Below are 14274 nucleotides of genomic sequence, written 5' to 3'. Positions count from 1 at the left end.
GAAGGAGTTATGATCTGAATATCCGAGTGGAGGAGGGAACAAAACATTTTCTGGGGCAAGCTCCTTTCACCCTATCAACAGACATTCCGACGCCAACAGAAAATCGTATCTTGCATGGATAGGGAGATATTTCGCCAGGCTTTATGTTCTCTTTTCTTCGCTACGATCGATTCGTTCTTCGATGTCTTTGGTCCACAAAAAAAAAAAAAGAACATAGTCTGCTTTACAAAACATCAAGCTGAATATTTCTAATCTGAATAGCTATCGAAGTTACAGTAATCATCAATCTTACGTTTTTTTTAATAAGATTAATTCATCTTAATCATGTTTCAATTTTTAATTTTATTTTTTTGCAAGAAGTTATAAGGTTCAACACAATAAATATCAACGTTATTATTATCATATCATTTATATACTGTAATTCGCATCGTACTCAAGGCAATCAATATCGTTAAACGAATCCATAACTTTTTTGTTTTAAACAATTATATAAATGTATATAAGATTCTAGCTACAACGGTAGAAAATAATAGCAAAGATACAGTCAGTTGTGATGCCCCTCCGCAGTCCTCGATCTCATACTCCAAGGGATGCTCCGTGAAGCAGCCCTCAAGACGCCTCCTTTTAAGGTCGTTTAGTGGAATTTTATGGCAAGGCGCGCTTTCCGAGCCGTTCGTGTATTCAAGCGGAGAAATTGTCACCGGTGTTACCTCTAATCTCTTGTAACAGGTTGGATACATAGCATCGACGACCACCAATAATAAATTTGTATGCGGGACCTGCGAATCATATCATTCGTGTTTTCTTTTTTCATGTTTTAAATTAATTTATGGATGAAGTATAGTCTACTCGAGAGTAAAATGAAAGACACTGACCCTACGAGCATAGAACGGCCTTGAGCAATAATCCGAATGATTCGTGATGCCCTGGCCAGCGATCGTGTTGTTCATCATATAAAGTACCCTTTTCTGGTCGCAAGGATAATGATAGAGACAAGGGCGAGGCGGGGGCGGCGGGTCCGGGGCGTCTTCATCGAAATGGACTTTGGCGTAACCGACTGGCAAGTTCACGAACTGGGTCGTGAACCACGTCACACGTAACAGAAACCAGAGCAACAGTTTCCAGATGTACATCAGCGGATCCGTCAGAGAGGTGGCCGCACCGCTGATGCGCTGTGGATACGGTTTTGTTCCCGTGAGATTGTTTTTGTCTCGGCCGAGTTTCTCATTTTGTTTGCGAAACGTTCCACAACAAGTTACGGCTATCTTTCGCCCGGTGAGAGAACTTTTTCTTCGGTGGAACTTGGCACGAATTAGAAATATGTCGCCAAAGAGCGGACGGAATCGTACAGTTTCCAGGAACTTTTCGATTATTTGTTTTACTTGTTTCTTGGGCTTCTTTTCGAAACTTTACCTTACACTCGCATGCTTCTCGAAATACAGAGCTTTTAACAAACTCTCGTTCGGTGATGGAACTTGAAAACTTGAAGTTTATACGTTATACGATTGTGAATGCTGGGTATAGTAGAGTAGGAGAAAAAAGTGAAAATGGAAAGGAAATAAGATTTGTCCAGGTCTTACTACAGAAAAATCTTGTCGTTACATATGGAAATTAATCGTTACATGACAATTTATAAAAGCAGAAATGAAGAAAAGGTATGATTGTTTTGGTTACTAGAATATACTATAAGTTCAAGTACTTACAACTTCCTCACACCAGGCTTGATAATCGTAAATATCGACAGGATCATAGAGACCCTGGCCGACCATGGAATTCATCACTGCACCCTCCTGTGTCCCCATGAACTGACCGGTGTCGTTGTGCGCTTCTGATATCACGATGAAGCCATTCTGATCGAGCAAGTAACAATCTATCCATAAATTGCGGCAGTTTATCAAGGTTGAGTTTGTTTGGCCGGAAGTTAGGTTTATAAATTTCTTATAAAGATCCTTCATTGGCATTTGAAAACCGATCACTGCTGCTGGTGCAGTTTTGCGGTCGTCTTTTGGGAATATTCCAATCGAAGCTGTTACTGTAGCATTTACTCCTGCTTCCCAAGGAACTGAAACAATTTAAAAGATAAATAGATATTTAAACGTTAAGAAAGTAGATAAGCAATTTTATTAAGAAATGATCTTTTCCAATCACCTGACAGAGATATGCTGTTAGGATCTAAAATATTTTGGAAAATGGCACCTTTATACCAAGGTTCGTTTACAGCTCTCCTGTGAAGATCACCAAAAACGATGCCATCATCGTCTTCGGGTAATTTGTTTGTATCTAAATGATGCCACCTAGTTAAACCACTCTGAGTGGCGACGAATCTTAAAAAAATTCCATAATCTTCTGCTAACTGTCGCGCTCGGGGATCATCCAATACAAAATCGCTATTGAAGCTGGCATTCGTTGCTTTTGCATCGAAAACTAACAGCTGCATCAATTCCTTGTTACAATAATAATCATCCTGTGACAAAGTCCGTCTACCACAGTTAGGAACATGGTCAGTTTCATTTTCGTACTGTTCAGACCAACGCCAGCCAGGCTTATTTAACAGGTCTAGGAAGTGTCTCAACTCTTGTTCGGGACTGTTGAATTCGTGACCCTCTAAATAGTGAAAGCGACAGTATACCCAACCGGGGTGTACTCGCCAGTTGTTGCCCATAAAGAAGTCGGAGATATTCACCTTCAAGTTCTGGTTCCTCCGGATTTCGTCTCCAACCTTAAACAATGTGTGATAAAATTTTTAATTTAGGAAATTTTTTTTATGAAAATGATGATTTAGGATGAATTAAGGATAACCAGTAATATGTTGAAAAAGAAAAAGCTATTATTTAACAAAGTAAACTATTATTTTTTTTAAATCGAATGTATCTTTAAACGTTTTTAAAAACGGCGAAAAATATATGTTGCCGTTTCCGTTATTTTTACCATTGATTGTTAAACCATAAGTTTCGAGCTTCACCTCAAAGTTACATTAATTGCAAGGAATTTTCCGCGCTCGATCGACCATTAAGAGGTTTCTCGAGATGGTTGCTGTTTACCATCTAAGCTTGCTCTAGGTCTCAAAGTTTCTGCGCTCCACAATCTCGAGAACGCGAGTCCGAGTTTGTGGCATCGGGTTCACCGGAACTAGCCAAGATACTCCGGGATTCCGTAAACTTCAAGCAATGCGTGTGTACACACGATATCCTGAAAGGATTACCTTGATCCAAGTTGTGCCATAGTTGGGTATAGCGACCGCAAGGCCAAAGGGCGTTCCAGGAAGAGGCGCGTAGAAGTAGTCACGTCTTTCGAGAGACACACGACGGTTGTCGTCGTAATGCAATTTCACGGGTACTCCTTTTAAGCTGCCTTTTTTGTGGTCCACCAACGCGGCTCGTAGTTCCAGCACCTCTGGCCCGGGGTTCCTGTACCCGTTTTTAATAAAAACTCTTCTTAAACCTCTAAGGTCTGCCGCGTGGCACGAAAGCAATATCTTCCTCTTTCAGGAACAGCTATACTTCGGAGATTTATCATGACCAAGCTTTTAGAATAAATTATTATATCCTTTACTTTTTTATTCTTTAGGAAAGAATGAGTGTAAAATTTAAATCTTTATTAAATTTGACGCTATACAAACAAACATATTATATATGTTTCAGACGTACTATATTTTTGTAAATATAAATCCAAAAAATAAAGGAAACTACCTTGGGCCACGACCATCGTCCAAGATCTCCACTTCCGTGAGATCTATGCTGTTGTAATTCCGCTTTAATGTGCCTTTGTAAACGGGTCTCAAATCTGGGTGCAGTATCACATATCCGTTGTTGGACACGATGAAAGCATATCCATTCACGCCCAGCTTGTATGGCAATGTAAGCTTTCGAATGTCGTCAATTGGTACATCCGTGCCGGCTACACCTAGTAAATTCGCTATTCTTGTCCGATTGTTGCGATTCCCTTTACGGTCGAACACTGGCGTGCTGACGGATGTAAGGAGCCTGTACTCCTGCCAAGCTGTCGTGTTCAATAGAGATGCATCCTGTCGAACGTCCTCACTCTTGTGGAGCTGTTAGATGTACAATTTAATTATTTGTAAGTTTGTAAATTCATAGGTATAAATTTAATTTGTTTTCCCCTCTACGTGTATACTATATTCTATTTCGTGTTATTCTATGATGCAATCAGTGTAAAAAAATCACACTTATATATATATATATAAAAAAAAGTAATGACATTTGAGGTTGTGCTATAAAATCTAAAGAACTATTAAACATTTTATAGATGCTGTGCAGTCTTGTTTGCCATTAACTAATATTTTACGACTTACATTTCCTAAGAAAAGTATTGCATGCAAAGAAAATACTAAACTTTATTTCCATTCAAAACGCTTTAATAATAGGTCAATAAAAAATCGCATTTTACAATGGGATTAATTTTCGGGACACAGAGGAGCAAGATTAAACGCGAATGGAAATTAAAATAAAAGTGCCTGGCTAATGATAATTATATGCAGGATTCGCCTAAATTTATCTGCTGGGTGTACTACTATTTCTACATTCAACTAAATGCCAAGGGAAAGAGCGCATCGAGCACGATAAGGCAGCTTTAAAGCTACAGGGATGATTGTTGCTTGCTCTGAACCTTCTGTATGTAGCTATCGTCCTCATTTATTCGAACGCCCAGACGTTTTCCTTTCAGAAGTTTCTGAAGCCGTGATTGTTGCTCCTTGTGCTGCATCACCAGCCACAGCCAAGTGGCGAGTGCTGGATTCTAGCGGAAGGTGAATCAGAAAATTTACAGAATTGGGGACACTATGTACAAAGTGAAACGGTCAAAGAGGAAACAGTGCCATAGATGCTTTTCGATGTGTACAGATTGTTAACATAGTCAAACGTTTTACTTTCTTCAAACACCTAAAATGATCTAATAGTCGGGTAATTTTGATTATGAATTAATTATAGATCAATTGTTTACACGACAAAGATTAAAAATTATAACGTGACTATACATTATACAATTATTACTTATCTGTATAAAGTGATTATCTCACCGTAATGTCCGCATAAGCATGGGTCCAAACGACAGGATGCACCACATCCTGAAGAACCATAGGTCGTGCGACCACGGGGATGTATTTCAGCACTTGTTCCCGAACTTCTTCTAGTGTGTGAACATGCGTATAGTAGCCGCGATTTAGACAAGCCATCCATTGAATTTCTCGAACTTTGGTAACTTCTTTTCCCAAAAGATATGTGAATACTCGTACAGGAATGTGTGTGTCATTATCTCGCCAGTTCCATGTTCTGAATACCTAAATAAAATTCATATAGATCATATCCTTTCGAATGTTGTTTGATAAAAATAACAAAAATAAAGTTAGTTTGAATAGATAGTAAAAAGAAATAGAGTATAAGAAGGTCATTCGGAGCAGCATATTCACAGCCATAAAGTTTCGCGTAATCGTGGTGCAACTGTGCCGCGGCGTTATCGTTGATGATGCGTTTTCTAAGCGCTAGAAAGAGTGATAAGGAAATGCGACCACTGTCGCGTGAAGAGCATCGGTATATACGTAGATACTGAGTAAGAAGGAGAGAAAGATATGAGAGACCGACGGAGTAGCGTGAAAAGAGGGAAAGAGTACGAGGAAATGATGGTAAGAAGGAGAAAAGATGAAGGAAAGAGAAGAAGACCGGAGAAAGATGAAAGGAGCAGAAAGGAAAGAGAGGTAGAGATAGGAAGACAGAGATCGCTATGATTCTCGTCGATTCGAGTGGGATCTCATAAAACTGAAGAGCTACTCGGCGAGGATAGAGCTGAAAACGCGACCTTTTTCTCCAGTGGAAATCGCGCTCACCGGACCTACTTAAATTTAGTGCGGTTTCGCGACAATGTAGCGTGTTCTTACGCTCGATAGTATAATTCTTGTGGAAACGTAGCTCAGCCAGAGCGAATTACAATAAGCACAAGTGGGAGGTTAAATGGTCTGTAGACAAAAGCGAGCTCCGTATTTCTATGATAGACCAATTAATTAGAGGGATTTTCTCTACATTATGAATAATAGCATTCAGATAGATGTATAGAAAAATGGTTGGAATATATATATATGTATATATGTACATCTGGATCCCCTAGAAAATTGTTTCCATTATTATTAAGTCTTAATCATTTGTTTAAGCGTAATTATCTCGTCAGATAAAATCGCTTTTTTCTTACTAAATGTGCTCCAGAAAAGATCTACAGTTTTAAAAGAAAAAGACCAGGAGATAATTAGCAGCTTAGATAAATAACGTAATTTTTTATGAGGAGATATTGGTTTACTTCTGTCAGATTTCCAGGAACGCCATCCGTGACAAGCATAATTAACTGATTGCACGATGTGTCTGCACCACACCCGCGTGTTTCTCTGTATGTGCTTAGTAGGTTGAAAGCTCTAGTGAATGCTTCTGTTAGATTAGCGAGTCCTTCCGTTTTAACATTTGCTATAGCATTCTTGAAAGTGTACACATTTTCTGGAGTAGCCTGGATTAGCATGTCTTTGAAGCAGGGCACCACATCGTATGTCACGTTTGTATAGCTCAATACAGTTACAAAATCATTATTCGAGAGAGTATCCAATATTGCGTTCACTGTTGTCCTTGCTGAAAAAATATTTATGAAAGAATGGAGATAAGTATCTTGAATATTTCACCTAGGAAGGAAAAGAAATTGGACTAATATTAGTTTTCACATCATTAAGATAATTGTTTTTATGTGATTATATTATACCAAGAATGAAAAGATTACTTAATCTTTGCGAAGATTTATGCGATGCGATTGCGTCAATATACTCTATCCTCGCTAAATACTGCACGTGTAACCTCAGATTCGCGGTGCATTCCAAACATGCATTACATAGTTTACACGGAGCAACCACAAGTGCGTTCTAATTTCGATTCTAACACATTTTCCGTGGTCGCGTTAAACCGTTATAAGCTTCAAATTTTATTAACGCATAAAGTACGTATACGAGTACGTAGAAATATGTAGAGTCATAAATTGAAGGGAAACTAAACAGTTTCTTAAAAAATGTTAAAACTGAATCAAAGTTAACGTAGTTCTATCATATCTTACGATTACAAAGAATATTCTCATGGAAATTACTTTTCATTTAAGTTAAATTAACTCCACCCTACAATTAAAAGGTTAAAATACTAATATTTCATTCACCAATAGTCTTTCCCATGCCCGTCATGCTGCCGCTGGTATCCATCAGTATTACCATGTCCTTGCTACAAGTCGCTGCCTCAATGAACCAGCTACGTACTCTGCAATCATAAATGTCAGGCTTTTCTTCATCTTCCTCTCCTCCTTCGTTCTCCTGCGTAGGATCCATCTTCCACTGCATGGCAGGATATTGTCTCAACATTCCCGTGACAGAGCCGAAATATTGCCAAGACAAAGCCGGATCTGACTCGTAGTTTTGTTGGAAGATATTGTCGAGGATCTCGGTTTTCTTTATATCCTCGATCACCGCTGGTGACATGTCGTACACGTTTGTAGGTATATGCACTGACGAAAAGCTTGTATTTACTGGTATATTGTAAAAGTGTGAGTCAGGCGTTAGCAGCATTTTTCTGTAAATATTTTTAACAATCACATTTATGTTTTGTAATGCGGAATCAATTGTTTTGTTGCTTATAGAGAAATGAGAGGATTATGAATGTATCGAATGTATTTTGTAACTTAAAATTTGTTCGAATTTTATCTCATTTGATTTTCATGTTTCAAACAAATGCTATCAATTTCTTCGACCGTCAAACTATTCAGACCAAGACAGAATGCTAGACCCAATTCGTGGTTCGAACATTCACCTACGAATCGATGCCGAAGACGTTTCAAGCTTCTCAGCCTAATTCCATTCGGTACCACTACTCAGAATGCTTCGGTATTACGCACGAATTATGTATTATTACATATACACCACTACGTAGTATAACTGTATTCGTTTCATGAACAATATTTTTCATCTGAAATAATCAGTAATCATCAAACGATATAGATATACTTTCACAGAAAAATCGACTTGCTGATTCGTCTTTAATCATTTACAGCTTGACTAATAATTTTTGAATAACTATATTTCATCGAATAATTGAGAATGAGAATTTGAATTCAGATATACAGTATATGTATAATGAAAAAGTGAAGGTAGATAGATATTTGCTGTCTTTAGTTATAGAAAGAAGAAATCTAAATTGGATAAAAACAATTTCCTATGAACCTGTAAGCATCGATGTTTTTTTCCATATTCGATGGAATCTTTGGTAACTTATCGTCCACTGGACTGTATTTTCCGGACACGTAAGTGAAATTTCCCTCCTCCTCATCGTTCTCCCAGTTTTCTGCGTGTTCCTCAGCCGCCATCCGGATGCAGGTCACCGCGTCCATCTTCCTTCGGAGCATCCTACCGACGTTCTCGCTGATTATGTTCACCAACTCCTCCCCGGACTTATTTTCCACTCGCGTGTTCATCGCTTTGTATTTCTGCAATTCATTCGGGACTACGGTTATACCTTGCCTCCTCTTCGACCTGGATTCTACCGCTTTTTCCCTCTCGTCACGCCATGCTACTATTAATTTCTTGCGCCGAAACCGCGGCCTTTTTTTACTCGTACGCGCCCGTGTCTCATCGTATTGTTCTTTTGAACAATACGTAATGAACCTGGTCGTTCATTCCTTCGCATCGAAACAAAGTTTTTAGGAAAAAAGGGGGAGAAACTTTACAGTTAAATAATAATATTTTTATAATACATCGCTGTGGTAGTGTATGTATGTATACGTATAATAATAGTATATGCATCGATTTACTCTTTGTAATTGCGAAGTGCTATGTACAAATGGTACAATTGAAAATTGGAAATCTTTAATTATAAAACTGAATTTTCATACTACATATATGTTCAATTTTGACCTTCGAATTATAAATGTTACGGACGATTTACGAAAACATTAGAGTACAAAGTTCTACGAATGTCAACTGCTTCATGGTCATTTTTTAAACTTTTACCTGACTCATTTATAGTAATGGCTGTATTTTTCGCATGGTTATGCTTCGTTTTTGATAAAAGGACAAGAATGATAGATAAACAGCGTAAACCAGGTTTTCTTTTCTATTGACCAATTTTAGTCATATCCTTGTAAAATATGTACGGTTATCATAGTAAACCTCCTGCGATCCACTTTGGATAATTAATACAAGTAATAGCCTATTATATTACAAATCCTGGCTTAGTTTTATTAATAATGACAACCATGTACCATCTGGCGAGAATGCAATGTCACTGCATTATCGTGAATTATCATAACACCTGAAGTTTAGTTCAGTACAAAATAAAAATAAAATTATATTCGTTTTCATAACAAAATATTTGTTGCAAAGATCCTCTAAATTTCTTAATGAAAAAATATTAATCATAAATGTAAAATTTTTTTTTCTTTAAAAGACGTCTTGTTTAATGAGATATTAACTTTTAGCAGCTTTTATAGAGTTATGTTTTCCCGTCATCAACTCGTACATTAGTATTTTACGTTGTTTAACAAATGGGCTTCAGCAGATACAATCATAATCATTGTTCAAAACGTATCGCAGGCGGCATCTATGCACGGAGATCGCGGTTCAAAGCGCAGAACACTTTCCCTACGCAGATCACAAGTACTTTCAATTTGCGTAACATAATTTCAGTTACTTTTTCAGGGCCATCTAAACTATATATAGATAACGGGTAATTTATTGTCCCATCAACGAATTATTTCTCTATAAACCAAAATTACCAAGTAAGTTATTAACGGCCAAGTAACCAGTGCAAGAGTTTGGCGATTTAGTTTATCGTAGGTCGATACATTGTATCTTCGTTACTACTTATCACAGACGAGTAATGCATTTATGTATTTTTCCACTTTCTCTTCTTAGATAAAGTATAGTATCCGGACTGCAAAATTTTTTATCTGAATGTGACTTTTCAGGAGTATTTAGGTTGCCAAACCCGAAGATGACAATTGCCATTCATGGAAATGAATTTTGAAAATTCGGTTTTACCAACATTTAGAAATTCGTGCAAGGCGATGATCATACAGAGCGGTAAGCGGTAATATAAGCGGTGGCACAGCCAATACTAATACTCCAAATCAATTTTGTGCTTACCGCTCTATATATGATCACAGCCTAGATAGTCCAAATCTAAATAATCGAAATCTGTTCCAATACTCATGGTTCAAATGCATACAGAATAAGTCACACGGTGGATTAAGCGTAGCGAAGTTTGAAAAAAATATCGTCAAGATCCACGAAGTCGTCATACGTCAACAAGTCGACCGAGATTTTTTACGACTTATTTCTGTGAAAAGTCATTTCAGGCGATTGGCTCTTTTCGGCTTCGGCCGAAAAATCTCTAATAAGTATAATTCTAGCCGAATATTTTGCAGTTCTGATATTATACTAGAGCCTTCTTTTTCATCAAATATTTTCTTTCCTTTTATCTATCTCGTGTGCCCAATTTTCTTCTTTTCTGCGTTGATTATTTTTTACATTAGTAATAACTTTGTTTCCTTTGTGCTTTCTGTCGGTCTTTCTCCTTTACTATTTTCTTCTTCTCTATCCGTTAAGTCTTCTACCTCTGTTAAGTGACGATAATCATGTACGGGGGCGCGACAAAAATAGTTATACGAATCAACCGATACTGATGGGCAGACAGAGAAAGAGAGAAACACGCGATGGCGTGTAACTTATGTATGGACATAGATGCATGCACGAATGAAGATCAAACTTACGCTTAATAGCTCTTCGGGTCGCGCCACCTTTTCTGCAAGTTCCCATAATTCGTCGCCCAAGGTCTCTGCCCATCGCGTGACTCTAAAGCGATAAAATAATTAATGTACTCCTCAATTTCTGTTCCATTAAATGAGTAATTAAACAGATTATAGAACATCTACTGTCATCAAATCTGTACACATTTTAGAATAACAGTTATTGGTTAACGATATTTAAAGAATGGCGAAAGTATTTCTCCTTGAATTACCATAAAATAATATTGATTTTAAATTTATATTTATATTTTGATATTTAATGGAAATAACGTAAATTGATGACGATCTGTCAAACTGAAAAATAATACAGGTAAAATCAATGTCTAATCCCTGTCAGTTTCGATATACGATATACGGTATACACCGTTCCAAAAAGATCAGAAACAATTAACGTGATCGTATCCATTAATCATTTTACTATTTATATGTATATTTTTTGTTCAAAATAATGCCGCCCCTAATCTAGAAAGAATAATAAATATTAACATTACTTACATGTACCCGTCTTTAGCCAAGCAGCCGGTGCATAGTAGGAAGCAAATGGTGAGAATGATCCAACGGATATTGAATCTCTGTCGCATTGTTCGAGAAATGGAGATTCACGTTACACCACGATTTAACCGCAGAAGAGGTATTGCAAACCCATCATTCTGTTCTGTTTTCTATACCTTGTGAATCTGAATCAGTGGCTGTACGTTTGCCTCTATCTTAGTATCTTCAAGTCTTCTGAATCTCGAGAGACCGGCAAAGGCAAGATGTCTCGCTTATTTTTGGTACATGAACGGTGCGTCGTCTCGTAAACCAACGAATCACAAAACTCGGTCTTCCACCACGTTGTTTCCTTCGCGTGGTCCCGTATATTTATAAAATTGTAGCTCTCGGTTAGGATCATGACTACGCTTCCAAATACTTGTTCTACATGTGTGTGAGTATTAATCAGCCGTAGGAAATCCTTTTTATCGGTCATGTATTCGAAATATTTCATCAGCATAACCTATTAAATCCTGAAAATTTGATAATTTTATCAATTGCTTTTATTTAGAATTTTATATACAGGGTGTTCCATTCAAAGTTTCAGACAACTTACGTTTTATTGGAACATTCTGTATACTCATATATATAGTGTAATACTGAATATAATAAAACTATAAAGTAAACGGTAGATTAATTTTACTTTCAAATAAATTACAAGCATATTAGATTCTACTAATACAATTAAAAGAGTCTTTATGTTTGAAGAAGCGCCTGCGAATCCTCAAACACGGTATTAATCGAATAAAACGTCTTACTACCGGTAACTAATGATACGCGTAAACCGCTTACGTGCGCATACACGGGTAACCGGAGATCTCTGTAACCATAAAAAAAATGCATAGGCGTATAGAAGTTACATTCTTGTGGAGATTCCGAGTGTCGTTTTCATTTTCTCAAATTCATCAGAATTTTTAACTGGGAAGAGTGAAATACACATACAACAGCATAAATAAGAGACGTGGAGCGTCGAAGCATCTACCGTAATTTGACCATGCTTTAACGCACTATTGCATAGTTGCATAACGCCGAAAACACGCACACTTGACTGCTCCATCATCATCTAGTAGCCGATCCACTAATGAACGCCCGGTCGGTGGCGTGCAATCATTTAAGGTAGAATCAAGACCACGTCATACGCTTAACAAGTTTCAAAAGACTACCTACCGCGTACGTGTTTGCAATCAGCAAAATTGCTGCATCGTTGCTGCTTGCTGAGACTATTCAATACCTTATCACACGCAACCACTGAACGGTGGTTGTGCGGTAGAATATTGTGTATGTGCTCGAAAGTCTGGTGATTCCAGCCGACCAATCACCTCACAGCTTGGTCAACCTTCTTTTCCTAGTAGACCATCCTGTACGGTTTAAATAAGAACTTTAGGAAAACTTTCACTCGCTCGTTTACTTTACCATTTTACATTCTTTTATATTAACTTTTTACCTTGAATATTCTCAGTTCCAAATTCTTTTTATTTAGAGTCTCCGAGGTATACATATAATGAAATGATAAGATAGATGACTTGTATATATAAAGTTTGTACAGAGCGATTTGTAAAGTGAGCCGTATCATCGATCAATTCTTCGAAATACTGCATACTGCTCGGTTCACGATCTACGTTGAAATCAACAAACCGATTCGACCTCGGGGAACCCACCGCAGCCCTAATTCGGTATCCCTCGTAAACATCCAAAACGACGATGCGAACTACACGATTGCGTTTGCGTAAAACCTTGACCACGCGGCCCTTTTTTTCTTGCAGGGGAGATAAACTAATATATTTACCTTTGTTAAAAAGTTTTAAGCATGGAAAGTTATCTTTATAGTGAACGCAATGAAACATTATACTTTCATAATTCTTATAAACAGTGAGAAAGCATATCTACTAACAAGGAAGACGTAACCCATTCAAAGAGTTAGAGAAATCTTCCTTATAATGAATGAGGCAATGCGTGACATTACGAGTCAATGGCGTTCGGTTCAGAGCAACCATGTAAGTACTTATAGACGTATAGAAGACCATGTGCTCGAACAAAATTAATAAAGTTCCAAAGCGTGGCGTGTTTTTAGATGATTATTGTACAATTAAAGTAATATCTCCTTCTTTAGCGTTAATAAAGTTATTATCTTTTATTAACTGATTTTCACATAGGGTTTCGCAATAGAGCCGATTGACACCTCGGCAACCCTTACATAATACAATGCCATTTTCACTAAAATAACAATAATATGAGTATTTAAAAGCAACATAAGCTGGCTAACGAGCAATTAGCGTATTAACTATTTGTTTAATCGATCGATATTTACCGGAAAGCTTGCACAGTTAATTTTTCTACGAACTGATTAACCATTGATTCTTACTATTTAAATCTTTGATGAATTTTCTATCTTTTCATTCGATCTTCTATCTTTTTATCGATTTTAATACTCATATATCATATATTCATAAATAGATATTCATTTTTACTTAATATCATACTTAAATATTCATTTATCACATTAATATGCACATAAAATATATTTTGGATATGAAAATGGATTTACAGTTGAGATATTTTTAAGTACATATTTTTTAGTCTTTTTTAGCAAACTTCGCTTAAATGTTTAATTAAGAAATACTAAAATAGTTATTCTAAAAAACTCATTACTAAAAAAAATTCCATTCCGTCAACATCAATGTGTTTTTATGAGAAAGGATCCGGAGAGCACTAGGCAAAGGTACGTTCACCGTAAATACATAGTAAGTCGTTCATAAAAAGGAGGAAACTCACCGGCAATTATTATCAGAACGTGTCGAAAAGGTGGTCGCAAGGAACACAGTGCCGTATACCATGGGGGGAACAGCTGGTGCATAGCGATTGATATTGATTTGAAGCACGCGGAGCCGGTTGCCGGGCAGTCACGGGCCAGGCGTA

General features: G+C 37.2%; 1 protein-coding gene across 8 annotated transcripts; it reads right to left on the bottom strand.

Moving 5' to 3' along the window:
- Nucleotides 1-322: 322 nt before the first annotated feature.
- Nucleotides 323-14263, bottom strand: Ca-Ma2d (Ca[2+] channel Muscle-specific alpha2/delta subunit). Of its 8 annotated transcripts, none has more exons than XM_069125972.1 (15): nucleotides 14131-14263; nucleotides 12803-13144; nucleotides 11323-12716; nucleotides 10792-10873; nucleotides 8246-8508; nucleotides 7192-7598; nucleotides 6304-6623; nucleotides 5036-5296; nucleotides 4627-4755; nucleotides 3690-4051; nucleotides 3203-3407; nucleotides 2149-2719; nucleotides 1704-2062; nucleotides 876-1172; nucleotides 323-779 (listed from the first exon to the last, which is right to left on the bottom strand). In XM_069125972.1, the coding sequence occupies exons 3-15, from the start codon at nucleotides 11406-11408 to the stop codon at nucleotides 486-488; spliced, it is 3636 nt and encodes a 1211-aa protein (XP_068982073.1). In that variant the 5' UTR covers nucleotides 11409-12716; nucleotides 12803-13144; nucleotides 14131-14263; the 3' UTR covers nucleotides 323-485. The 8 variants fall into 8 exon arrangements, with proteins under 8 accessions (XP_068982073.1, XP_068982070.1, XP_068982072.1 ...); XM_069125969.1 differs by having other exon boundaries at nucleotides 12803-13572; nucleotides 14131-14255; XM_069125971.1 differs by having other exon boundaries at nucleotides 12803-13359; nucleotides 14131-14243.
- Nucleotides 14264-14274: the final 11 nt, after the last annotated feature.

This window comes from Bombus flavifrons, chromosome 13, assembly GCF_040668555.2.
Source record: "Bombus flavifrons isolate JBK064 chromosome 13, iyBomFlav1_principal, whole genome shotgun sequence".
NCBI lineage: Eukaryota > Metazoa > Arthropoda > Insecta > Hymenoptera > Apidae > Bombus > Bombus flavifrons.
Note: the sequence above shows the minus strand (reverse complement) of the source record. Positions and strands in the feature narration are given on the sequence as shown.